Consider the following 25,187-nt stretch of genomic DNA (forward strand, 5'->3'; position numbering starts at 1 on the left):
CTGTTTAATGACAGGTCCAGAACCACATCCCTGTTTTATTATGTTTCATTGTTACTGCATAATTTCCTTTATTACCTATGATAAATGGAAATCAAATACTTGCTGAGGTGGGTTTAAATAGGTAAGAGTGTAAAGAAAAATAGGTTGTTCAAATATCATGAAACTGGGATCTCAGATTCTTAAAATATATATTTATATTTTTAAGTGAGGTACCAAGCTATAACTCTCAATCTCAAACTAGCTGTGTGTGAGAGTTGTTTTTTCGTTTTTCTTGTTTTGTTTTGTTTTAGGATTGTATCCATAATTCAAAGATGAAAAGAATAAAAAGTACATTCAAAGCAGCATTCTCAGGATTTTTCACTTAGACTGATTTTTGGCTCATTCAAGTAGGAAGATACCCCCCCACACACAAATTGCTAAGGTTGATGCAAGACGTGAAGCTAGTGAAGTTCAAGTACCGCCTGGGGATGAATTTCACCAGCATGACAGGTGCAGAGCTGTCACTTTAAGACATCTTAAGAGAGACGAGGTTATTTTAAATGCCTTTCTCTCAGCCTTTTGATTACACAGGGAGCGACTAACTTCTCCTAGTGAAACCAGCTGGCCCGGGACGGAAGGAATAGAAATCCTCTGCTCCGCCTGCTGGAGGGAGGTGATTAAGAGCTGAGTGCACTGATTCGACCTTTCCAAAAAACTTAGCCTAGGATTGCTGGACACCCCGCAGCGAGTTGCGCAGCGGGGTCCGCTCTGCGGTGTCTGGCGCGTGCGGCCGGGCACCTTCTGGGCTGCTCTTCCTGGCCCCTACCCTCGCGGCTGTAACGTCAGCTGCCTGCCAGGCCTCTCAGCCAGCACAGTGGGACATGCCCGAACGGACAGGGGGCGGAGCCTAAGGAGGTGGGAAGCACCCAGCCCGACTGCCCAGCTGGAAACGAACTCAGTCACTGCCGGCTCTCCACTCCGGCAGAGTGTAGCTCGGCGGTGAGGACGCTGCAACGCGCCCGCACTCTGCGGCCAGAGTGGATTCGCGCGACGTTGCGGCTGCGCGAGGAGCCTTTTCCTGGGACCCATCCGGGAAAAGCCCGGCTTAACTACAGGCCTTTCGGCCATTGGACGGACCCCCCAAGCCGCAGAAGGACGGCGAAAGGGGACTGAAGCTGAACTGAGCTCTTTCCGAATGGGGCGAGCCCGCTAGGGCGAGGTGGGAAGGAGGGGTGGGGCGCGTTGTGAAGCTCACGGCCAGCGGTGGATTATCCGGGACACTTTGCGCCTGGGGGCTGCGAAGTGAGCGAGGAGGACAAGGGCATGCTCAGTGGTGGCGGCGGTGATGCGGCCCTTTCCAACGCCGCGGCGCGGGGGCAAGTGGAGGCCGTGCGGCAGCTCCTGGAAGCCGGTGCTGATCCCAACAGACTCAACCGCTTCGGGAGGCGCCCTATCCAGGTAGCTGGGGGCCCCGGGCCTCGCCGTCAGGGGGCGCACAAACACGGCACCGCGGCCTCCGTGGGAAGCGGCTGGGGACTGAGATCTCCACCGACTTAGACCTCTGTCTCTCTTGCTCTAGTATTCAGCTCAGGTGTAAAGCAGGTTTTCACCCACAAAAAATTTTAAAGAAAGGTATTGGAAACCCCACTACTTGTTTGGTTTTCTTTTTAATGGGGGGAAAAAGACCAATATCCCCTCTCCCATTTCATAAGAGATGCAAGGGATAGGTTCAACTGGAGAGGAAAGGGGAAGAGGAGATGTTATTTGGGGAGGAGAACTGTTTTGTCTTATCTGTTTGTCTTTCAACAAACAGCGATCAACTTTCAACGATAGAGATAATTAAATTACAAGGTACACAATTTGGACTGAATTTAAGGAATCATACAAAATCACAGCACATGAAAAAAAAATCACCCTGAATCTTTAAGCTGTGATGTGAAATTTTGTATTCTTTCCTCATACAGACGAATTGAATACAAAGAAAAAAGACAGGATTCCTCAACCACAATACTTAATTCCTTTTATGTAAGCAGTGTCTCTTGAGTGTTACGTAAGAAAAAAATGTGCTTCTATATATTTTTATTTAGTTATACTGAATGCTTGGATTACATAAGCATTGCTGCAGCTTTGTTAAATGGCAAAGGGCCTTCATAAATAGTCTCTTCATTGTTAAAATTCATTTATTCAATATGTTTAACTATTAATCCCACTTTAATTAGTGCTAAATATATTTTTTAATTTCTTTAAAATATAAGGTAATGTTTTGTGTTTTATTGTTGACTATTATGGTCATATTTAGTATTCACCTCACAATCACCTTCCAGAACCAAGCCGTTATTAAGGAATCTTGTTAATTGTGTAGATTTTAAAGAAAATATGTATTCATTCATTTTGAATTCATAGAAAATATTGGAAGAAATGACGGATTGTTTAAAGCAGCAACAATATGTAAAGTAGCTCTTAAAGACTTCAAATTATATTAATTGTAGAAAGAGGTTTGTCGTTTTTAATTCAGCATATTCTGAGATATTAAGAACCACTTTTCCGCCTCTTCTCTATGTATGAAATGCCCTTTACTTCACTAATAGAAATCATATCATGGTTTCTAAGGGAGGAAATAGATGTTTTTAATATCCATGAAACAAACAAAAAAATTTTGCATACTATCTTTTGATTCCGTGGTACATTTTAAAACATAAACTCACAAGAACATATAACAACATTTTGTATATTTAATTATCAAAAATTATTTTATTATATATGGAATCTTAAAAAAAATGGTTCTGAAGAACGTAGGGGCAGGACAGGAATAAAGACGCAGATGCAGAGAGTGGACTTGAGGACACGGGGAGGGGGAAGGGGAAGCTGGGACGAAGTGAAAGAGTGGCATGGACATATATACACTACCAAATGTAAAATAGATAGCTAGTGGGAAGCAGCCACATAGCACAGGGAGATCAGCTCGTTGCTTTGGTGCTTTGTGACCACCTAGAGGGGTGGGATAGGGAGGGTGGGAGGGAGACGAAAGAAGGAGGAGATATGGGGATATGTGTATATATATAGCTGACTCATTTTGTTATAAAGCAGAAACTAACACACCATTGTAAAGCAATTATACTCCAATAAAGATGTTTAAATAAATAAAATAATGGAAATCGGAAACTTGAATGGATAAACATTAAAAAATTTGTTTTATTGTTAAAATGAGAAAGTAAATACTTGCATAATGTACATGTACACAAATGGATACTATAGGATTACTGCTCCAAAACATCCTTTTTCTAAATTATGCATTGCTCTGATGTGACTGCTAAGATCCAAGCTCTTTTTTAGATAGCGAAATGTTTACTATTCAACATTATAAAATCCTGTACAATGTAAATATAGTGTTTATTTTACATTACCTCAAATATATTATCCTCTAAACGTTAGCCTTTATCTATAATGTTAAATATTAAAAGTGGTGAACCATTCATTAAAAACAATTTGTTTTCATCATCTTATAAAACTATGCATGACTTTACTTTTTCCCTTTTATCTCCAATTTTGGCTCCAATTGTGGGACTGTATTCCCTTTATGAGCAGAGACATATATAACAGTGAAAAGCAAACGTCTTCCACAGGGGATTTACTGCAAGAACTAAACAAAGTAAACCTTGTTTTAGACTTAGTTGTTTCTTATTTTCTCTCCTAAAGCACTGCTCTAACTTCTAAAATAAACATATCAGCTGACTGCCTAGTAAATTTTGTAGACTGGGATTATGGCTGGGGTAGAGGAAAGAAAAAGGAAAATAATTAAGACTTTAAAAGTCTTAACTCCGCCCATAAATCATTTAACAAAATAGACTCCCCTGTTTCAATGGAAATTTTAAACAAATCTCCCACAACGGCGATAAGCAGTTTATCATCAGCTCTTTCTTGTCTTCCCACGTTTGGAGAATAAAATGGAACTAATTAGGGCTGAGTAGAGTATAATTGGGGCTGGGGCCGGGGGTGGGGGGGGGATGGTATTGCGTCAGCAAATGAAGCTTAACTAGACTCCTGAGGCTTTTAAGAGTCTCTGGATCATGAATAGGTATTTCTTTGAGAAGACTCTACCTGCCCCCACCCCGGTCCTGACCGCTCTGCTCTCTCCGACAGGTCATGATGATGGGCAGCGCCCGCGTGGCCGAGCTGCTGCTGCTCCACGGTGCGGACCCCAACTGCGCGGACCCCGCCACCCTCACCCGACCCGTGCACGACGCCGCCCGGGAGGGCTTCCTGGACACGTTGGTGGCGCTGCACCGAGCCGGGGCGCGGCTGGACGTGCGCGACGCTTGGGGCCGCCTGCCCGTGGACCTGGCTGAGGAGCGGGGCCACCGCGACGTCGCCCGCTACCTGCGCGCGGCCGAGGGAGACTGATGGCGCTTGCACACAGCCGCCCCAAACGATTTTTCTTTTCTCTCCAGTTCCTCACCCCAACTTAGTTCAATGAGGTCTGCAAACGTGGAGCGGCGGAAGTCTTCCTGGGCGACCTGATTCCCCGCAGGGAAGGAGGGGCAGACCGGGAAGAAATTTTTTTTCTCTTTTTTTCTCTGGATGCAGCCCTCGACACTCACCGTGAAGTGAAACGCAGAGAGGTGGGGCAAATGGATTTCCAGCGAGATTTAGGAGCCGAATGTGGAATTCCCAGGTTTATTTTTCAGGGTTTTCTGGCGAAAAGTGGCACATGAAGAAACCCGCGAAGGAACCCAAGCGCTGCGAATCTTCACACAAAAGATGCTGGGACGGAGTGGGAGGCGGCGGTGACTGGCATTCGGGTGGGGGGCAGGTGATAACGTTCGCCCCATTGACCTTGAAGGACCCCCCCCCTTTAAGCCCCTACTTCAGGCGTTAGGCCCTGGGGATATGAGGGCAAAGCTGAAGACGGAGGACCAAGCAATGATGACGGTCGTCGTGGGCTCTTTCTTTACAAGCTGCACGGAGCAGAGCAGGTCACGTGCAAAACGCTCCATACTGGAAGCCTTGGGGACTCGCGCCCAGCTACACCGGATAGTGACGGAGAAGAGAGGACCCGGAAGCCACCTCGAACTTGCCTGCTTATTCTAAAGTCCCCAGGGCAAGGTGGTTCTGAACAGCTCTCCGAAAGGGGCGCTCGTTTGCTGTTGTTAAATCAAGGCGAGATTCTTGCGGCGTTCCAGCAGTCCGCGCACAGACTGAAGTCGGGGATTGTAGCGAGAGCAACTGTAGGTAGGCCGTTAACTGTAACGATTTGTTTAATCTATGAACGGTAGGATACAGAGAGCCCCCTGTAAATTGCCACTTGAAAAGATTTCGTGATATTTTGTACTTTTGGGTGGTTCTTCAATAGCAGTCTTACTTACGGAGACTTTAAATAACAAAGTAACTCGTGGCCCTTGGGAAAGAGGTGAGGAAGAACTACAGCTTTTACACGAAGCTATGGCACAGTAGCAACGGCCAGATTACTTTGATCCTTAACCTACTTATTTCTCTGTTAAATTTTCTGTTTCCTTTACTACAGCCTCAGGGGGTCAAACAATGAAATATTACAAATGTATTTTAGAAGATCCATGCACTTACCCAGTAAATTATCTCGGGATATTTCCCAAAGCGTTGCTAAAAGAGTAGATTGAATATAAAACTGTTGAAAATATATGATGATGGCTCGCGGAATGTCTTAATATCTGCTGAACAAACTAAAGGTGTACTGTTTGGGGATTTAATTTCCAGTGTTGCTTGATACATTACAGCATTGGAATAACTGATATTTCACTGTTTTAATGTAAAAAAAATTGAGATTGGACTCCAAGATTTTGGCTTAAAACATGATTCCATTCCTAATTTAAAGAAATTGTGGAATCTGATGACAACCTGATATTAAGGGAAACTAAATCAAGAAAATGTGGTTGGGTACTATAGGGTTCTGTGAGATCCACAGCCATATATATATTATATATATTATATATATATTTGGCAAATATATATATATTCGGCAAATATATATATATATTTGGCAAAACCAAAACATCATACATTATTGGAAAATCAAGTACCACGTGGTTGCACTGAAATAGTAATTTATGAATACATGTAAAAGTAAATTCAGATTTCAAATCCACCTGGTAGGCAGATTTGGTGAATGTATTTTATCAGCAGCACAAGAAGTATATACTGTTAAATCTGTTTAAGATTTCACTTTGAAGGATACATGCAGGCAAATATAGCTCTATATACATGAGCCCTGCTTCTGGCTCTATTTTACAATTACAGAAAAATATACATGTTAATTTCTGTATCTAAATCTAAAATATTACCAAGGTTTGTACACATCTTACTACCTGACCTTCATTGCAAGATCTGGAAGTGAAATAAATTCAGAATTCAATAATGTATTCATTTGGCCTCATTTTTATATTTCCTTTTTCAGCCGAGTGAATGGATGAGAAAACAAGGATGATTTACTATGAAAGCAAAATCTGTTTAAAATTTCCTGTGTTCTAATGGCTAAAATTAGTAATTTCAGATATAAGGAATGAAAAATAGATTCAAACAGAGAGCTCAAGATCCATACAGTTCCAAATGGCTTTGGGAAAGTGTGTTCATAGGAATGCTTTATTATATTTTATTTCTATATTATCACAAAAGCAATATGAATATGGTGTCCAGGACCAAATTAGTTCATTTTATGAAGCTAGGTAACTGACCTTCAGCAAATAAATAAAATTAATTTAACTTAGACCAACCACATTGAGATTCTATATTGTCCTTCCTTTTATGGGAAATGTTAAAAACAAACTATTTGTGTGTTAATATGTAGTAGTGAATAGGGATTTTTTTTACCACCTCTGCAAGTATCAATTATTTTTTTAAAAAACAAAAGAAATGCTTATTTTCCTTTTATGCTTTATCAGAGGCTGATTATTTTTATGATAGGGTGTAATTTTTCCAACGTTCAAGACGTTGCCACTCTACCAAAAGAAAAGAAAAGAAAAAAGAGCAAGTAGAAGTAGTCATCTTCAAAAATGATAGAAATAATCTTGGAAGCACTCTTGTGGACTGCCTTCTGAAACAAATGCAAAAGCTGGTGTCATCTACAGTCATCTTCTTAGCAGACTAAGAAGTCTGCTTTGGTATTTATGTCAGCAGCTAATCATAACCAAAATCTGACATGACCACTAAGTTTTCACTATCAACAAACTATTTCATTATCTTGTGAAAACTTGAAAAATAAATTTTAGGTTGGCATAATTTCACAGTGTTCAATTACCAAGCTTAAAAAGATGGAAACGGGGAGAAATAAGTAAGAAAATAAGAACATTTTAATTTTAAAAATTACTTGAAGGAGCAACAAGAGTTGAATCACAATACTTTCAATATCTTCTCCTGTTCTATTTATAATCCCAGGGAAGAAAGGAGGAATGAAGCAGAGATAAATTAGGACTTGATTGGAAGGTAGAAAACCTGGGTTCTGGTATTAGTTCTTCAACTAATTCAATATATGACCTACCAAATCATGTGACATGATTAGCTCCAATTTCCTCATCTATAAAAGATGGGAGTTGGACTAGATTACTTTTAAGCTCCCTACCATCACTAAAGTTTTATCGCTTTATAAGTTTGTTGCATACATGACTGTAATGGGGTCTTATATTTTATTAGTAATGATTTTGCCACTTTGCTTGTCTGAGCCAAGAAAAGTTATATAAAGGAATAGAGAGAAGAGATGCATTTTTAAATTCAGGAGCCTTGAGGGGTGGGGGATCTCCATAAGCACCACCTCCACCAGTTAGCTGAGAAGTTACCAACAAGTTTGTGGAAACTAGCACAGAAAAGATGCTTTGCAAAATAAATATGTAGTTTAATTTTAAGCTCTTTCTTACTTTGTCTTACCTCTGATTTTTTTTTCTGTTGCATTTTGCATTTCTCTCATGTGACTCATAGCCACCAAAAGAATTCACTTCTTTAAGTGAGATAAGCAGGTAGACCCAATAAATTTATTAAAATAATGCTGAAGTAGGTGTTTACAAACTAATGTAAATGCTCTGAAAGAAACAGTGTTTATTAAGTAAACATATAACAAGTGATACTGACCTAAATGGGGTTGGTATAGGAGTTGTAACCAAGAAAAAATGTTGGGGGCATTGGAAGGAATAGAAGGTGCAAAGGCACGAGAATGCTAAAATATGTAGAAAAGTCATTAGAAGATGAATAACTCTCTGTAAATAGCTGCTGTGGAGTTTACAGACCCATTTCTAAAGGTCCGTTCTTTCTGGTTTGTTTCCATTGGATTCCATGAAGTTTTAGGTCCCTAAATGTTACCTGGATGATAGTAGGAACCAGCTGGTCAGGGAAGAGCTCTGTATCACCTCAATATCAATACATGTTGATTTATATTACTGTGATTAATATGTAATCCATGCCAGTTACATATTATTTCATTAGTAGCACTGGCTTCAAAGCAGAATTTCCTGTATTACATAATTAACAAAGGGGTGATATATACAAGTTACCATTTCTATAAAGTATTTGTTTCCTTTATGCAAGGAATGCTATTAAAGTCTGAGTAAGGAATTCAAGAGGCCAAAAAGGACTCCTACCATTTGTAAAAACTGATCCTGAGAAAAGTTTTATAGAAAATCAAGACAGTAGGGAATGAGCAGTTTCCCATTATTTCAGGCCTGGGAATATTTCACAAGCCCCACCAGTGTGTAGACCATAAGCAGTTTGTTTTGGTTTTATTTGATTAATTCTGTTAAACTACTGATCCATCTTCCATAAAACACCACCATGCCTCTCCTCCTTCTATTCCTTGTGTTACTTTCTTTTCATCTCATTCTCTGCCCTCCTGAAATGGCTGACTTGTATTATAATTTGAAGTTTGAAATCAGTATAAACCAAAGATTTTTCTGGGGAAAAAAAACTATGAAGATGATACACAGACTGTCTCACAGACATCTATGTTTTATTGGAAATTTACAAAGGAACCCCAAACACCTGTTAATGCCCTTCTCATTCAGAAGCCCCTGACATTAGACCTCCAGTAGATCTATAGAGTCAGTGCTGGCACATAAAATGTTTTACAACAGAGTTAAAGTGAAAACTTTAAGACCAATTACAGTAATTAAACCATGGCTCATTTCCCTTTCAAATTTGGCCTTCTCCCAAAATGCATAATCTATTTGTCTATCTTCTCTTTGGAATACTCTATATTATGAAAGGATTGGTGCTACTTCCTTTGAACCCTTTCTTGTGTGACCTCAGGGTCTCCATTGCATTTTAACCAAACGCCACTCTACCTTCTTCTCACTTTACAAATTTCTTCATCTCCTTGCCTTAGCTGAAAACTGGGTCTCCCTGAGAATTCCACTTTCTTCTGACCAGATAATAGTTACTGAGCTGTGGATAAGAGTGGGAGTCAGAACCAGTCATGAGTGTCTGCTGTTTGGGTGGCTTTCAGTATAGTCCTAAACCAGATAGGTAAAGGTTATTCATTGTTCTTCAGTTTTCACTCATCTCATAGTATAAATAATTGCATTTTGTTTTCCTTATCAAATTAAGTTGTAAATAATTTCAGTGTGTGTCATTATTTTATAATATGTTTATAAGAGATAATATATAAACATAAAACAGTAAACATTTTTTCTGTTCACAAAGCCACAGATAGGTCAACAGATTATGACAACACACAGAGTTTTCTTCTGAAGGGTGAATGTTGGAAATATTTATATCCAATGGCTTCTCATTCTGTGGGTTATGAATACTAAGCTCTATCACCTTTCCTAGGGCACAGCAGTACCCTGTACAGTCTCCTATATCTGCTCCCAATATGCCACCTTAGAGTTATAAGCTATAAACTTGCCTAAAATATTTTGTCATCCTCTACTACTCTCTAATGTCTAGACTGCCTTGGACAGTTAGAGATATCATATATGGATCCATTCCAGAGCTGCAGGAGCCCTTTGGTCTGTTTAAATCCCACCTTGAACAGAAGAATTTAATGTCATCCCCTTTCTAGGGAAAAATTACATGACATTTCATTTTACATTCACCCTCAGGTATTTATTATGTCTGTACAATGATGGTGCTGTCCCCATCAGTCATTTGAGACCAACATATAGGGAAGTTGTTCTCAACCCTGGCTCTCAATCATTCATGTTCTAAATTTTGAATTCACTGACCAACTTCAGGACTACAAAATTAGAATCTCTAGTTTTGGAGCCAAAAATTTCCATAGTTGTTACTCTAAAATTCTTGTTCATGGTTAAACTTTCAAACAGTACAGAAAGTAAACAGAATTAATATCTCCTGAAACCTCCCTATCCACCATTCTCACTATCTAGGAGTAACCACTATTTTTGAAAACTTTTAATCAACTTCCCAGAAATATAGGTACACATAATTGTAAACAGCCCTGCCCCAACACACACATTTAGGAAACCATTCTGCAACTTGTTTTTTTTTTTTTTGATAGTAGATCTTTGACAACTTGCATTAGGAAATAAAGATGCACTTCATTTTTTGTATAGCTGCATAGTTTTGTATTTTATGCATAAACCCAAATTTTTTAAAACCAGTCTCTTATTAACAAACATAAAAATTATTTCCTTTTTTTTGCTACTACATATGCTGCTATAAAGAAACTTTTTTTCATCCTTGTATGAGCAATCTGTATCAATTTATAGAAGTGATATTGCTGAGGCTAAAGGTACATCTGTCTCTTTTTTTCTCACACAAACACACACATACCATATATGTCTGCACATATGTGTGTGTAAAATCTTTACATACTTATGTGTGTATATATATGTGTGTATGTGTATATCTTCATTAATATATATACACGTATATGTGCATATATACTTTTCATACTTAGACGAGTTATAGGAGTGGAACTGCTGAGTCAAAGGGTAATACATATATACATGCATATGTAATACGTATTTTTTCCATACGTATATACACACTACATAAAAGTATACATATTTCCATACATCTATTTATGTATGTGTATATTTGCATACATAAACTCAGTGGAATTGCTGAGTCAAAGGGTATGTATATGCACATACAGTTTTAATAAATACTGTAAAGTTGCCTTCCAAAATGAATGTACCAAGTTACAATAGTATGTAAGAAGATTGTTTCCTGACAACTTTGCCAATGTTATCACTCTTTTTATTTTTGCCACACCTGTAGGTATATGTCAGTGTTTTTGTTACATTTCTTTACTAACCAGTAAAATTGAATATATTTTCATAATTTTTTAACCATTTGACTATTTGAATATCCTCTACTCTAAACTGCCCATTATATTATTTGCTAACTTTTCTACTGGGTTATTTTTTTACTCATTTATGTATTTATATATTCTAGAAGTTAATATTTTATATGTGTTCAAATAATAGTTTTAAAATCTTCTAGTGTATTGTGTCTTATACCTTTGGGGTTTGTAGTTTGAGCATGTGCAATATTAGGGAAGTTTCTCACAGAATTTTGATAATCAAGAGATACCTGAGGGAAAAAGCTGGTGTCCTAGGACATCACAGCTAGAGGGTAGTTGGGTGGCATGGCACAGACAAGGTATTAGTAAAATGCCCTCTCCTATCTCTGCCTGTGGGATGAATTTGCTGATCCAAAATAGAAAATCATTTTAAAAAATAGAAAATCATTTTCCTCCATTCAAAAACTCAGCTGCCAAGTCAGCTTTTAGGCCAAAGGAAGAGAGCAAATAAAAGCTCTGACATTCAATGATCCTCTTTCTGCAAAAATGACGCATCAATATTTCACTTCCTATTGACTCTGTTTAGCACAATAGAAAGGGCACAAGGCTTTCAGTCCAAAGACCTTCTTAATGATTCCAGCCCTGGCACTTGCTGGCTATAAAGTATCTAAGATTTGAGTGCCTCTAGGCCTCAGTCTTCTCACCTGTAAAGTAGGGTAGTAATCCCAAATTCAAAGAGCCGCTGTGAGGATAAGTAATACAAGTGAAAGTGTGCACAAATAACACTGATCAGCTCTTGATCATACTCTTCTTGAAGAACACAAAGCCAAAGTCATCTGGAATTCCAAACGTGTTTGGAATGCCACAAATTAGTTGTGTTGCTAAAGATTCATCTTCATAATTGTATTTTGCTTAGTCTAATATTAAAATTAGATAGAATTCCCCTGCATACCACAACTAACAAAACACAGGTGTTGGGTAGCAGGGGAAAACCAAGATGGAATTTAAGTTTAAGTTTTAAATTTTATATTCATTGAACACAGAGCTTACTGTATAGTCATCTTACTCAGTGCTCTTACTCAAATGGCATTCCTCTGAAGTGGGTAACTACCCTTATCCCCAGAACAAGTTTGGGCGGAGAGGAAATGGTTATAGGTTAAGCTATACAGGCCCAATCAATACAGAAAGATCACAGAATGTAAACTTGGTTGGGAAACTGAGGCTCAGCAGACCTTTCAGGCATAATAGGATAATGTGAGGTTTAATCTTATGTGTCAACTTGGCTAGGCTGTGGTACCCAATTGTTTGGTCAAACACCAGTCAAGTTATTGCTGTAAAGGTATTTTTTAGATATAATTAACATTTAAATCCATAGACTTTAAATAAAGCAGATTATCCTCCATAATCTGTGTGGGCCTCATCCAATTAGTTGAAGGCCTTAAGTGAAAAGAGGTTGCCCAAGGAAGAAAGAATTGTCTCCAGGCTGCCTTCTGACTCAAAACTGCAACATCAACCCCTCCATGGGTCTCCAGCCTGCCTACTTGTCTTGCAGACTTCGGACTTGCCAGCCCCACAACTGGGTAAGCCAATTCCTTAAAATAAATCATACAAGCGCGTGCGCGCGCGCGCGCACACACACACACACACACACAATTGGTTTTGTCTCTAGAGAACCCTGACTAATAATTTCAAGAAATGTGTAATACAGGTTTTCTCACCCTCCCGCACCATGGTTTACTGCCACAGCTAGTAACTCTGCCTGGGTCCAGGAAACCCTTCTCTCTTCCACTTCTCCAGAGCCCTTAAATGATACTGTGCTGAAACTGGGCAGCATTTCCCCTCCAGGATGCTTTCTCTGATCCCCCACCTCCTAAAGTACCCCTCTTCTGTTTGCCATAAAATGAAATCCCCTCACTATAATTGTATGTTTTTACTAGTCCATCTCTCTCCTATGAGGTTTATTTTGGGGGTGGTGGTGGAGGAGGGGAATCATAGGTGTGGTGCAAGACAGAGCAAGACCGGCCTTCCACGGAGTTTACATACTAACTACTGACAGACAAACAAGTAAACAATTACTAATGACAACTTCTGTGTGGTAAGTGCTTTAGGGGAAAAAAAAATACGGTGCCTGGAGGAAGAGTCTCTGAGGGGGGCGGGGGGGGGCGGATATACCTGAGAAGCGCCCTGAAGGAGTAGGAGCTAGCCTTGTGAAGAGCCAGAAAGCGCATTCATTCTGTCACAGTGGAGCGGCAAGCAGCCTCAGCATGGAGCCTGGATGTTCCGTAAATTCTGAGGGAGTCCTACAGGAGAGGGGAGAGGTGCATTTGTAAAAGTTATTTAGAGTGGCTATTTAAGCCTGGTCCCTAAGTCTCACTTCAGCCGGCGGGTCAGGAGGCTACATCCTGTGCGGAGGTGAGGGACGGGAAGTGGAAGCAGCCTGCGTGCCGCTGGACCAGGTCTCTCAGTTACAGTACGGTGGCTTGCACCATCCAAGCCTCACTTGCCTCCTCCAGATAGTGAGAGGCTTGGCGTCTGTCTCGCTACGGATCCAGTCCTGCAGCTCGGCCAGTTGGCTCGGCCACAAGTAAAAGAAGCCACTTCGAGGCGGGCCACCTTTCAGGCCCCGAAGGCTGGGCCTAGTCCCACATCCTCTCTTACACGCCGGGCCGGCCAGGCCGCGCCTCCAGCCCGCGAGGCTCTCGGCCCATCGAGACTGACTTCAGGCCTGGGAAGTTGGGGCATCGGGTCAGCACCGCCCGCCTGAAAGGGGCGTCCTGGGCTCGACCACTCGCCTTCGGGGGAGCCGGCGAACCAGCGCCAAAGCTCCATCCAGCCCGACAGCCGGAACCCGTCAGTCTGCGCTCTGGAACCCGGCTCCTGCGTGTCCTCAGGCCGCCTCGGTGTCCTCGACTCACCCCTCCTTTATGCGGCTCTTCCCTTTCCTTCCCCCGCTTTTCCTGTGCCGAGTGGACCCCAGCAGCGCGGGGGGGCGGGGGGTATCCAGAAAGAAAGGGTCAGTGATGTGGAAGAAAAGAGGGGGAAGAGGGAGGAGGGGAGGAGAGAGGAAAGGGACCACGCTGAAGAGTCAGGCAGCAAGAGGGAAGGGTGTCGGAGCGCCGGGCGGAAGGAGGAGGAGGAGGCTGCGGGAGGAACGACCAGTGGACGCGGGGACAACGGGAGAGCGGGGAGCAGCCGTGGGGGAGGGGAGCACCGCGGCAGGAAGAAAGAGGAAGAAGCGTTCAGATGCTTCTCTGAGCGGGATGTTAAAACCGAAAATAAAAATTGCCTGGTGAATGGACTGCCGGCCTAGCCCAGAGCCCTCCGCAACGCCGGAGCAGGCAGGGGAAGGGGCGCGCCGATCCAGCAGGGGTTGGGGTTCGGCTCCGCCTACCTGGTCCGGCGCGGGGCCCGCCGCTCCAGCGGCGCCAGCGCCACGCAGTGTCCAGATGTCGCAGCAGTTTCCTTTAATTTCGCTCGTTTCCCAAATCGAGAAGTGGAGCATAGCGCCATTTCTTTAAAAACTGACATCCAGCCTCCTGAATGGCGGATAGACCCATGAGATAAATTTGCTTTTTTTTTTTCTTTCTTTTTCTCTTTTAAATAATCCGGTTTGGAGAAAGGAAGAATCCCCAGCGTGGGGAGCGAGGAATAAAGGAAGGGGGACAGGGAAGCAGGGACGCGAGCTGGACCGCGGCGGTTCCTGATATGGCAGGGTCAGGTGACGGATGTTGCGAGGGGGCGGGCTGCCTGGAGATGCGTTGTGGCGTCAGGACCTTGAGCTGTCACCGCGTGGGGCGCCCGCGCGGAGGGTGGGAAGGTGGCGGCGCGGGCGGGGGGGGGGGCGCGGACAGGGCGGGAAAGAGGAGGTGGGCGGGAGGGAGAGGAACCTAGGACGCTAGCTGCCCGCGCGCGCGCCTCCAGGCGCCTCAGCCCGCCTTTCCCGCGCGCGCTGGGCGCAGAACGGTTCTGGGCTCTGAGGAGGTGGGGGGCGAGCGGGCGCGCGCAGGGAAGGCGGGTGCGCGCGTGCGGGGCGGGGATGGGCTGGGGGCGGCGCGTGGGTCTCAGTTTGCTATCGGGGGGCGGGCGCCGAGCTGCCTACCTCTGAAGTCAAAAGGCGGCGCAGCGGCCGCCGAGCTCGGCGGCGGCAAGAACATGGTGCGCCGACTCTTGATCACAGTGCGGATTCGGCGCGCGTACGGCCCGCCGCGAGTCAGGGCTTTCGTCGTGCAGATCGCGCGGCCAGCGCGTGAGTGGGCAGCGCCGGTCGTGCGGGCCGCTGCGGACCTCGTGCTGATGCTAGTGAGGAGCCAGCGCAGAGCGCAGCAACCGCATCCTAGACCAGGTAGGAAAGGCCTCGAAAATCCCGGGCGCAGTCGGCCCTTGGGTGATTTTGTTTGATGTAAGCTAATACACAGATAAATCATCTCCAGACGAGGTTGGAGGAGGTTGTTTCGGCGTGGGTGGAGGTTCCTTCCACTTTCTCTCCATACGGGTTACAGTTACTTAGAGGTGCTGTTCTCCCAGTATGTGGAGCCCGGAGCCGCCTTCACACACCTCCTTAATCCCTTGAAACTCTGGGGGAAACCGGGAGATTCTAAACCCACTTTAGAAGTCAGTCACTCCTGAATTTCCTGAGTGGGAATCAGTAAACACACACACACACACACACACACACACAAGGTGTATTTCTAAGGCACTTTATTGCGCCCTGGAGGAAAGTATCACTAACGGTCTTAGTTTTCTGGAGGCCGCCTTTTTCCTCCCCAGTCTTCCTGCCTCGTCAACCCTCCCTCCTTCCAGTAGTGGAGGACGTTTGAGGGTGCGGGCTCGCACAGAGTTTGACTTCACGAAATAGTAACATTGATCTTGATCGAAGGATCAGTAACTGCTAAGAGGAGCAATCACTTGCTTTTGCAGTCAGTGGAGAGTCAAACTTTCGCAGTGAGATGGAGGTTTCTTCTTTAGCGGCCTGGTGTATCTAAGTACTTGGGACAATGCCCGTATGTTTAGCAGAAGGCAGAACTACAGTGGGGAGTCTTAAGGATCGCACCGATCATATTTTAGTCATCTCAGGCCCCAATTAACAGGCCCCAAATGAGGCCTACTTCTTGAAAGACAGAATTCTAGGTAGTTTTGTCCTCACATAAGATAAATCTTTACATAGTCGATGTAATTTCCTATGACGAGGATAATTGAAATATATATATATAGCTACAATATATAGAGTCCTAATTAGAACTTGGGTAATGAATCCAAAAACAATTTAATGGGGCTTAATTTTTGTGACCTTCCTTGTGGCATTATTTCCCCATGAATATGTGTTTTGAAAAAGCAAAGGTCAGCAGAGGGGGAATTATTTTTTATTGTAACGTTAATAGACTTTTTGACGTGTAAATGTAAAACTGTTAACACTATCAGTGTTTAATCAGGTGCCTCAATTTCTATTGGCAAAAATCTACAAACAATTTATAGGAAAAATACACATTTTCTTTTTCATATTATTATTAAAGTTCAGGGGGTTTTTTGGAATTAGTAGAAGGAGTTTGTAAAGAATTTCAAGGCATGTTGCTGGTCTTGATTTCAGTTCATTTTAAAACATTAACAGGATCCTATTTTTTAAAACGGTGCTTTATCCGTACCAGCAAGCATTTAGCCACTATGATGTGTTTTTGAATACCTTAGTTTGTTAATATTATTCTCTATATAAAGTTATTTTATTTAAATTATTAAGTTGCATCCAAAACTCTATAGTAACAAAGTAGAAAAATTTAATCTATGTAAATACTATAATTATGTGTTTTCTATTTTAGGAATACATAATATAATATTGTGATTATTTTAAGTTAGAGAAATATTCATTTTATAATATATTTATTGTATAAGTGTTAAAAATATAAAAATGATAGATTCATTGAAAATAGCCATTTATTTCTTGTTATTTAGGTATAAATCAATTTTCAGGAATGAAAGTTATTTTTAAATGCATTGACTATATGAAAAGCCCAATTTTCAGCAAATATCTGAAGACAGAACACATGACGTAGATAGAATAGAATATGTTTTGAAAATATGTGCAATTCTCCAACTTCATATATGAAATTTTACACATATACAAACATCTGGAAGTATTAATTATAAGTGACATGTAATTATATATTTCACATTAATATATATTATGTCTATGGTTATACTGATTTAAGAATATATATGGGTGGTAATTATGTTGGGACTCATACAATTCCTTGAGAGCAATAGTGCTAAAAACTAACTTGTATGAATTATTTAATACTAATGCAGACCTGTAAGGTGTTATTATTTTAACATATTTTTAGAGTTTTGCAAACATGTTCATTATGACTTTTCTTATATAACTGGAAACTGTATATAATAAAATTCCACGTTACTAGTTTCTTATCCACACGTGCCTGATGAATTATGCTAATTGACTCGTTACTTCTACCTTGGTGTGTTTACAAACTAGTCATATTTTTCTGAAATTAAATATTTATTTGTTTACTGTTATGTGGGAACTCTTAGGGTTTTTCCCCTCCTTTAACAGCATAGTGTCCTCTCAAGGTAAGCACTATACGGTTAGCATAAACCATTATTCCCAATGTGTACATGATCCCTAGCTTGTATTATGTTCTAAATGAACAATAATTCTTTCAGACATCAAGACTTAATATTCACTTACTTCTTTGGGGACTCTTGAATTTTAAAAAGTCCATTCTCATCCTAAGGTAACAACAACACAGCCTATTGCTGTCTATATCCAACAGTATTTTACAGGTCTACTAATTACGTGTTAGTTCATCACAAGTAACTAACACCGTAGGGTTAAGCTAAACCATTTTCCCAACATGTGAATGACACCTGATAGTAAAGTGATCTACATCATCTCAAAAATACCGTCTTAAAGGAAGGCTGAACGTTTGGCCCAGTGTTTTTGCTCTTTTAAAACCTTTAGTACTTTTTGAGAAGCGTGACAATCTCACTTGCCCCAGTCCATCCTGAAACACCCTAGGCCAGAGAATCCTTCTCTCTGCTACAAAATCCAACCTCATAAAGAGTTTTTACGGTGCTTTATTTCTACAGTTTAAATAATGTAAACAATGGGTATAGTTTCATTTTCTAAACATAAAATTATAATATTGAATAGCTTTAAAAAAACTACAGTTTTCTAAATTCTGATTTTCACATACCTGATGACTACTATTGTGTCTGTTTATTGACTGAAGATTAATGCACTTTCCTAAACACCTCACTGGCAAGAACATTTTTACATTATGTATCAAGAACTTGTAAAATATCCATATACTTTTATTCAGTTTTTCTATATGTAGGCATTATTTTAAGGAAAGAAAGATTCTGACAAAGAGCAATACAAACAGATAAATAGTAGCAGGAAATTGAAAATTGCCTAAAATTCTAGCAATCACATTGTTAAATTATGTTCAATTATACCTATACTCTGGAATTATGGTCTGAAATATTTCAGCTGGAATGTAACAGACAGTCATCATGTTTTTGAAGAATATTTAATAGAATGTAAAATTATTACATTATAAAGTTAGGTGATTTCCTTTTTTTAAAAAAAAAAGTAAGATTTAAAGCAATAAACAATTCTTATTCTTGCTTTTCCTCTCCGTCTCTCTCTGTTTCTCTCGTTCTTTCTCTACACATACACATACATATACACACACACACACAGCAATGTATCAGAATATCTATAGTGGCTTCCTCAGGATGGTTGGTGATCTTTATTTCTTCATTACACTTTTGTGTCTTCCAAAGTGCTATGACCATCATCAGTTTAAAAAAAAAAGTTATTTTCATACAGTACAGATGAACTAAGAGCTTACTTAGCGTTAGTTGGGGAAGGAGTGAGAAAGGGTGAGGAAAATAAGTTGTACACGTATCCTATATAAGAAGGTGGCTTTAAGGTCTGGAGAAAGCCTGAGAGGGTTCTGACTTCAGACTGTAGGGCACGCTGTGCCTATTCACAACGTAGTTCGTTTTAAATAAATGATAAATGCGTGGCTATACCTGTTTCCAAGGCGCCTGGGTGTTAGGCCTCTCTGGTCCCAGCACTTGCCCCTCCTCGGGATCCCCTTCTCCCAAGTCCTCCCTGGACGACTTCAGGGTGGGGCTCTCCACTTCCCAGAGCTGAGCTGGGGTCGCAGCGGGTGTCCCCAGGACCCCAGAGTAGGAAGTGAGACTCGAAGTTGCTCGGACCTCGCCTCCTTCACCTCTCAACTCCAACCACCCTCCTCGACTCATCCCTCACCCTCTCAATTCTTAGAGATGCTTCGGATGCCGGAGATTTTATTGGCCGCTGGGGTAGGACACAGGCCCACTTATCACCTAACTCCGCGAACGCACCCAGCCCTTCTATTTTTAACCTCCTCTGGACCTCGCCCCTCACCCCAACTATTTCCGCAGGTAATATTTCATTAGAGTAACAGAGCAGAGCAGGAGTTAAACGCAGAGCAGGATGGGGGCTGCCCTGGGTGAGGAAGGGGTGGGGACAGGCGGAGTCCGAGTGGGCTTCGTGGCTTCCAGGGGGGTGCAAGGTATGACAGGGGACATCTCTGTGTCACCTCCCCCAGTGTGAAACTGACTAGGCCTTTTTTTCTGGAAGGGAGGGAGCGGGATGGGACAGGGTCACTCCGAGGCACGGAACGGAACGAGAGATGGTGAGGGGCACTTCCAAGACTAGGCGGCTATTCCATTACCTTCCAGGCTAGGTGGTGACCAGAGTATTGAAAGGCCTCGTTTTCTTTGTTTCTCTGTCCGGGGTGCAAGGTGGTATAAAGAATGGCCCGTCATATTTTGCTAGTGATGATGTCTCTCAATAGTTTTCTTCTTATACTGAAGCTTTCCTCATGTTTGTAAACTTTCTCCTTTAGTCAAGACATTCAAATAAAATCATTTATTAGAATGAAAAAACATGAGTCAGTATTAAAATAAGGTCAACTTTTATGTCAGTAAGCCAACCGATGGAGAAAACCTTAGGAATAAATAAAGGCTTTGTTCATACGAGAAGGAAGGTCCTTTTAAAGACTGCTGCATCTTAGAAAATGCCCACCAATCTGGGGTCTCCGCAGAGCCACCATATCCTAATTCATGGTATTTCACTGTGTGTTCAGCAATCCCATGTGTATTGACAATTGTTGAATTTACTAAATGTCAATAACATTTGTTTTTTAAAGAAAGAAGGATTGAAGAAAATCTCTGCCTGTCAGTGCAGTTTTCTATTTCATAAACCCTGGAATGATTGTTGCAGTTGGGTAGAACTACATAATCAGAAAGAAGTAATAAAGGAGAAAAAATTAAAATGTCAACTACAAGATTTAAAATTACAGTGCCTCAGAGGTCCTTTGAAAAAGAATAAGTTGATTTTTATTTTTTATCACAAATGACTTTTTAATTCTTCTTCAACTAGCTCTCAATTTTCCCCTTTACCTTCAAAAAGAAAATCTCAGAATTTATTTACATGGTTGCGAAGCCAGTAGGAGTTTTTTCTCAGGGAAGAAAAGTTTTGTAGATTGTAGAGGTTCAGAACTATATGAACAAAGACATGTAATCTCTTAAACAAATTGCAACTAATAAAATTGTGCAATCAGAGTGGTGTTAATATATATGCCCTTACTTTCTTAATTTAAGCATGAGAATAATGTGACGTCAAAGAAGTAAGGCAAAGGTTATCAGCAGCATCCTTACCTGGGCTGCTGTTTAAAATACATATTTCTGGAGCTCATCCTCAGAATATGTGATTCAGCAGATTTGCTATGGGTCCCAAGAATCTGCATTTTAAAGCATTTAAGGGGGATTCTGTTAGGAGGTGGCTCCTTGGGACAAATATGGTCAACATTGCTTTTTTAAACCTTATTTTTGCTCATTTATTTTTGAATCGAGGTTCAGCCTTTTAGATAAGATTTAAAATTTTAGAATCACACTTTGGGTGCCAGGAAGGACACTGAGAATCTGAATAAATCATTGGAGGAGCTATTTTACCAAATGAAGGATACCCTTTATTATTATTATGTGATCCTTCATCTGAATTGGAAAAAATTATCTCTTAGATGCCAGATCTCTACAATCAGAACACATTTGGGGGCGAAGAATGTAACAGAATACACTTGTGCATTAAAGCTTGTAGCACCAGCCAGAAAATTTCCACAAAAGACATCACCTTTTTGAAACACTACATACACTTACTGTTGTTTACATAGGACGGATGGTCCTCGATAGATAGATAGATAGAGTAATAAGTAATAAGGGATTTCTTTTATTTTATTTTATCTTCCAAATCAGAAACCAGGCAGTAAACATAACAACATAAAATTATGTAAGAGAAGAAAAAGAAAACATAAAAGTATTCCACAGATTTAAATTATATTTATTTATGATCAAGGCAAAATTGCAGTAGAACGTAGCCATAACAGAATAAAGCACTTATAGATAAAATGAGCAGTCTTTGTGTCTATAAAATCACATTGATGAGGGGGAAATATGTAGAATAATGTAAGCTAAAGAATAATTTGCCATTATAAGTAAAACTAAAATATTATGCCTTCCAACTTATAATCATAATTTTTCTGCTTTTCAACTACATTTTTCTAATGTTACACCTATTACTTTGCTGATGTATCGGGGGAAAAGCTTACGTTTTACTTTCTTTTTTTGAGTGCCACCATTTTCTTGCTCTGAATCTCTCAGGCTGCCAGACCATCTGACTCAGCAACTGTACAACTCTTTCACCCAATTTAAAGAAACAGCAGCTATCCAAACACAATGAATCCCCCCAGTTGCAAATCTTTCCCAACCTGTAGAACTAGCAGTATATTTTAATTCTGAAATAATTGTTAAATATACATACAACATGGGACACTTTGAATTTTACTCCATTCAATTTACATGCTGAATAATTGAAACTGAATATATTTTATGTAACACAATTTTTAAAAGAAGCTTATTGAAACTTTCTTCTAAAAGCATATGGTCAAGTCTGCTTTCTCTTTTCCCTCAAAATAATTATGAGGAGCTTAACAGTAATAGAGCACGTCAACTTACATTATCTTAGTTAATTGTCACATTATCCTTATGTTTTAGGGATTTTATTGTCTCATTTCATGGGCTGGAGACTGAGGCTCTGATAGGTTGCATGGTCTGTCAAAAGTCATTGACTAGTAACTCGTGCCAATTTGAACTAGGCGTGCTTCTTGCCCCAAATGCCCTAACTTAGCCCTTTATAACTGCCTCTTGAGTGAATACATGTTATATATATATATACATGCACATATATATACCTATATGTGTGTATATATGTATATGGTTTCAGTTCCATCTCTTATAGTTAGTTGTTGTTTTGTAAATTGCTTAACTCCCTTGGATCTCTGTTTTACTCAGCATCAGCCACATATGTTCTAGCAAATATATATTTAATTAGGTGAATGAAAAGTTCTGAAAAATAAGGCAGTTTAATAACTGAAGTCCTAAAAGCCATTGAATCTCATAATAAAACAAGAAAATTAACTTCTTTCAGAAATTCATTTCTTGCCCAGAATAAAACTAATTCAAAACTCCCTTATAAATTAAGTATAAATTACTCACACTTCAATTTAAGAGCAGTAAATAGGAAACCTATGCACCAGCATAGGAATCACTTGAAGCACGAAGTAGAAATGTCACTTTCTTGGAATATATGATCTGTGATTAGATTCCATTTCCTTTACTTACTAGCTGTGTGGTATTAGGACTAAGTACTTAAAGCTCTCAATGCTTCCACTTTCTTATCTGTAAACCTAAGGTGGTACCCTATAGTACTCATCCATTAAGAACTAGATAAAATAGTATATGTAAAGAGATGTTTGCATATACTATCACATACATTTGATATGTATGATACATACATACAAATGTATGTATCACATACATTTGTCAATTATTGTTAAAGTGCCTAATTAAACTAATCCTTAAAAGCACATTAGTTTACTTTTACAGTAAATGCCTTCTTAACTATAATTTAATTATTTAGAGTAGCTAGAAATTCCTCAACTCCATTTTAAAGAATATGCATATCATAATAAAAATATATTTATTCAAATCCCTGGCATATTCCAAGGTGTCAGGTAAATTTGTACAAAAAATCATTGTAAACTTGTACAGAAGCCCAATATGATGGCCTTTACAGTGTGATTCTAAACTTTTCTAGTATTCGTAATTACTAAATAGCTATTAAGCGATAGTCATGAACTTGTTTTCTAAGATAAGAAATTAACTTAGTTTTAGAAAACTGAAAAAAGTTATTAACTTGCCTTCAACTTATCAAAAAATTCAATAACCCCAAATAATAATTTCTGGGGGGAACACTGAGATAATGGGCTCTCGATTCCTTCAGAACAGTTGCTGCAGTCTGAATATCTGAATCAATAGCTTCGGCACAGAATTTTCTAAAAACTCTTTAGTGTGAAGAGTGTGCATGCGTGTGTGTGTGTGTGTGTGTGTGTGTGTGTGTGTGGTGGAAGGAAAGAGGGGAAGAAGCATTAAAGTCATCCTCAAAACCTCCAAAATGTCTGCTTTGGAAGGTGGCCTGCAACTATTCTTATTCACATTTAGCAGGATATCAAAGAGACAAAATATGTTAAATATACTTCCTTAGGCAAAATTGACTTAGGTATATAAAATTAGTGCAGAGAAACATAAAGTATGCTCTGTTATCATTGCCTTTAAAAAATGAAGTCTGGGAGTTATCATCTTAACCATAAGAAAGAGAAATATAAAACTATACCCTCAACCCTGAGACTCAAAGGAAAACATGAGTGTGAATGTTAAATCTGTAAGTGAAAGGTGCTAAAACATGAATAGGAAGCATTTTCTGATTTATTCAGGATTGATGTATATCATCATGAAGTTGAAGTTGATTCCTTCCAGAGGAGTTTAATATTGGGTGAAGAATGTGATTCCAGGAAAAGTGATCCAACACAGAAAATTTTCTTATGATCTTTTACAATATCAGAGGATAGTTTGGCTTCAGAATTTTCAGAAGTCCAGGAAAGGCAAAAAAAAAAAAAAAAAAAAGAAGATAACAGTTAGACTCTAGAGCTCCAAGAAGGCAGGCTACTCTTAAGGGATAGTTGTGGGGAGGGTGGTAACTAGGTCTCCCTTTGAAGAGGAAAGCTTCAATATAGATGTTTCCCCAAAATTAGAGTATCCTAAATCATCGTTAAACCCAGTCAATCAACCATGAACACTCAACTTCCACCAAGAGTGAAAACTGAGCACAATATTACTGCTCTGTGAGTTTCACTTTCTCAAGGCAATAATAGCACATACAAGCATCAGCAGGATAGGCAGAAATGGAATACTGTATGTGTTCAAGGTTAGCAATTAAGAGAGCAACACGTGTTTGAAAGGAGAAAATCTGTGCAATCAAGGAGGAAAACGAGGGAGGTTGGGAATAGAGGTTTAGAGAAGGTAAACTTTATAATTTCTCAGCTTTGCCTATAGCTTCCCCATTGTACTTTCTACTTGAACTGCACTCCAAGGACTGGTTGTGGGTAGCAATGAACGCAGAGGAAACATTGAACACAGTGACACACTCCATCATCACTTCCCATGATTTCATGAAAGTTTTTGTGGAAGTACTTTTATTATATCACAGCCAACTTTATTACAAAGAAGCTCTGTTTTCATGGGGTTAGAATCAAAGAAGACAGAGTTAATCACACTTTCTGGAAGGGAGTTTGCTTGTTCAAACCACAGATACCTGCCAGAATGTATAGTAATGAGAAAAAAATACCCAAGAGGAAATTGACTTTGATGGCCTAAATGAATAAGAAGATAGTAAATGTCATATCCTTAAAAAAAAAAAAGTAAGTTCCATTTATTGAGAGCCCACTGTGTACCTAGATTTTTCTATATCTGACATTCTTTATTCCTTATAATAACCCTATGAATTATGTTTTATTCCCCACTTTGAGAG

General features: G+C 40.1%; 1 protein-coding gene and 1 long non-coding RNA gene across 6 annotated transcripts; one reads left to right on the plus strand and one right to left on the minus strand.

The window, feature by feature from the left end:
• Positions 1 to 626: 626 nt before the first annotated feature.
• On the plus strand, positions 627 to 6,369 carry CDKN2B (cyclin dependent kinase inhibitor 2B). 5 transcript variants are annotated; one of them, XM_089913129.1, is made up of 4 exons: positions 1,411 to 1,611; positions 1,944 to 2,004; positions 3,565 to 3,628; positions 4,120 to 6,369. In XM_089913129.1, the coding sequence occupies exon 4, from the start codon at positions 4,123 to 4,125 to the stop codon at positions 4,378 to 4,380; it is 258 nt and encodes an 85-aa protein (XP_089769255.1). In that variant the 5' UTR covers positions 1,411 to 1,611; positions 1,944 to 2,004; positions 3,565 to 3,628; positions 4,120 to 4,122; the 3' UTR covers positions 4,381 to 6,369. The 5 variants fall into 5 exon arrangements, with proteins under 5 accessions (XP_089769253.1, XP_089769252.1, XP_022407307.1 ...); XM_089913127.1 differs by lacking the exon at positions 3,565 to 3,628 and having other exon boundaries at positions 627 to 1,437; XM_089913126.1 differs by lacking the exon at positions 1,944 to 2,004 and having other exon boundaries at positions 628 to 1,437.
• On the minus strand, positions 3,148 to 14,897 carry LOC111163123 (uncharacterized). The gene is made up of 3 exons (XR_016393544.1): positions 14,592 to 14,897; positions 13,373 to 13,500; positions 3,148 to 5,239 (listed from the first exon to the last, which is right to left on the minus strand). It is a non-coding gene; the product is annotated as an uncharacterized LOC111163123 (long non-coding RNA).
• Between the last annotated feature and the right edge of the window lie 10,290 nt (positions 14,898 to 25,187).

Source organism: Delphinapterus leucas, chromosome 6 (assembly GCF_059928025.1).
Source record: "Delphinapterus leucas isolate spDelLeu-1000000601 "Yukka" chromosome 6, BTC_Dleu_Yukka2, whole genome shotgun sequence".
Lineage (NCBI taxonomy): Eukaryota > Metazoa > Chordata > Mammalia > Artiodactyla > Monodontidae > Delphinapterus > Delphinapterus leucas.

Bases quoted from the DNA above. Each gene is read 5' to 3' on its own strand.
- CDKN2B (XM_089913126.1), top strand. From the start codon at position 1,325: ATGCGGCCCTTTCCAACGCCGCGGCGCGGGGGCAAGTGGAGGCCGTGC. The intron at 1,438-3,564 runs GTAGCTGGGGGC...CTTTATGAGCAG, and splicing joins TCGGGAGGCGCCCTATCCAG to AGACATATATAACAGTGAAA. The intron at 3,629-4,119 runs GTAAACCTTGTT...TCTCTCCGACAG, and splicing joins TACTGCAAGAACTAAACAAA to GTCATGATGATGGGCAGCGC.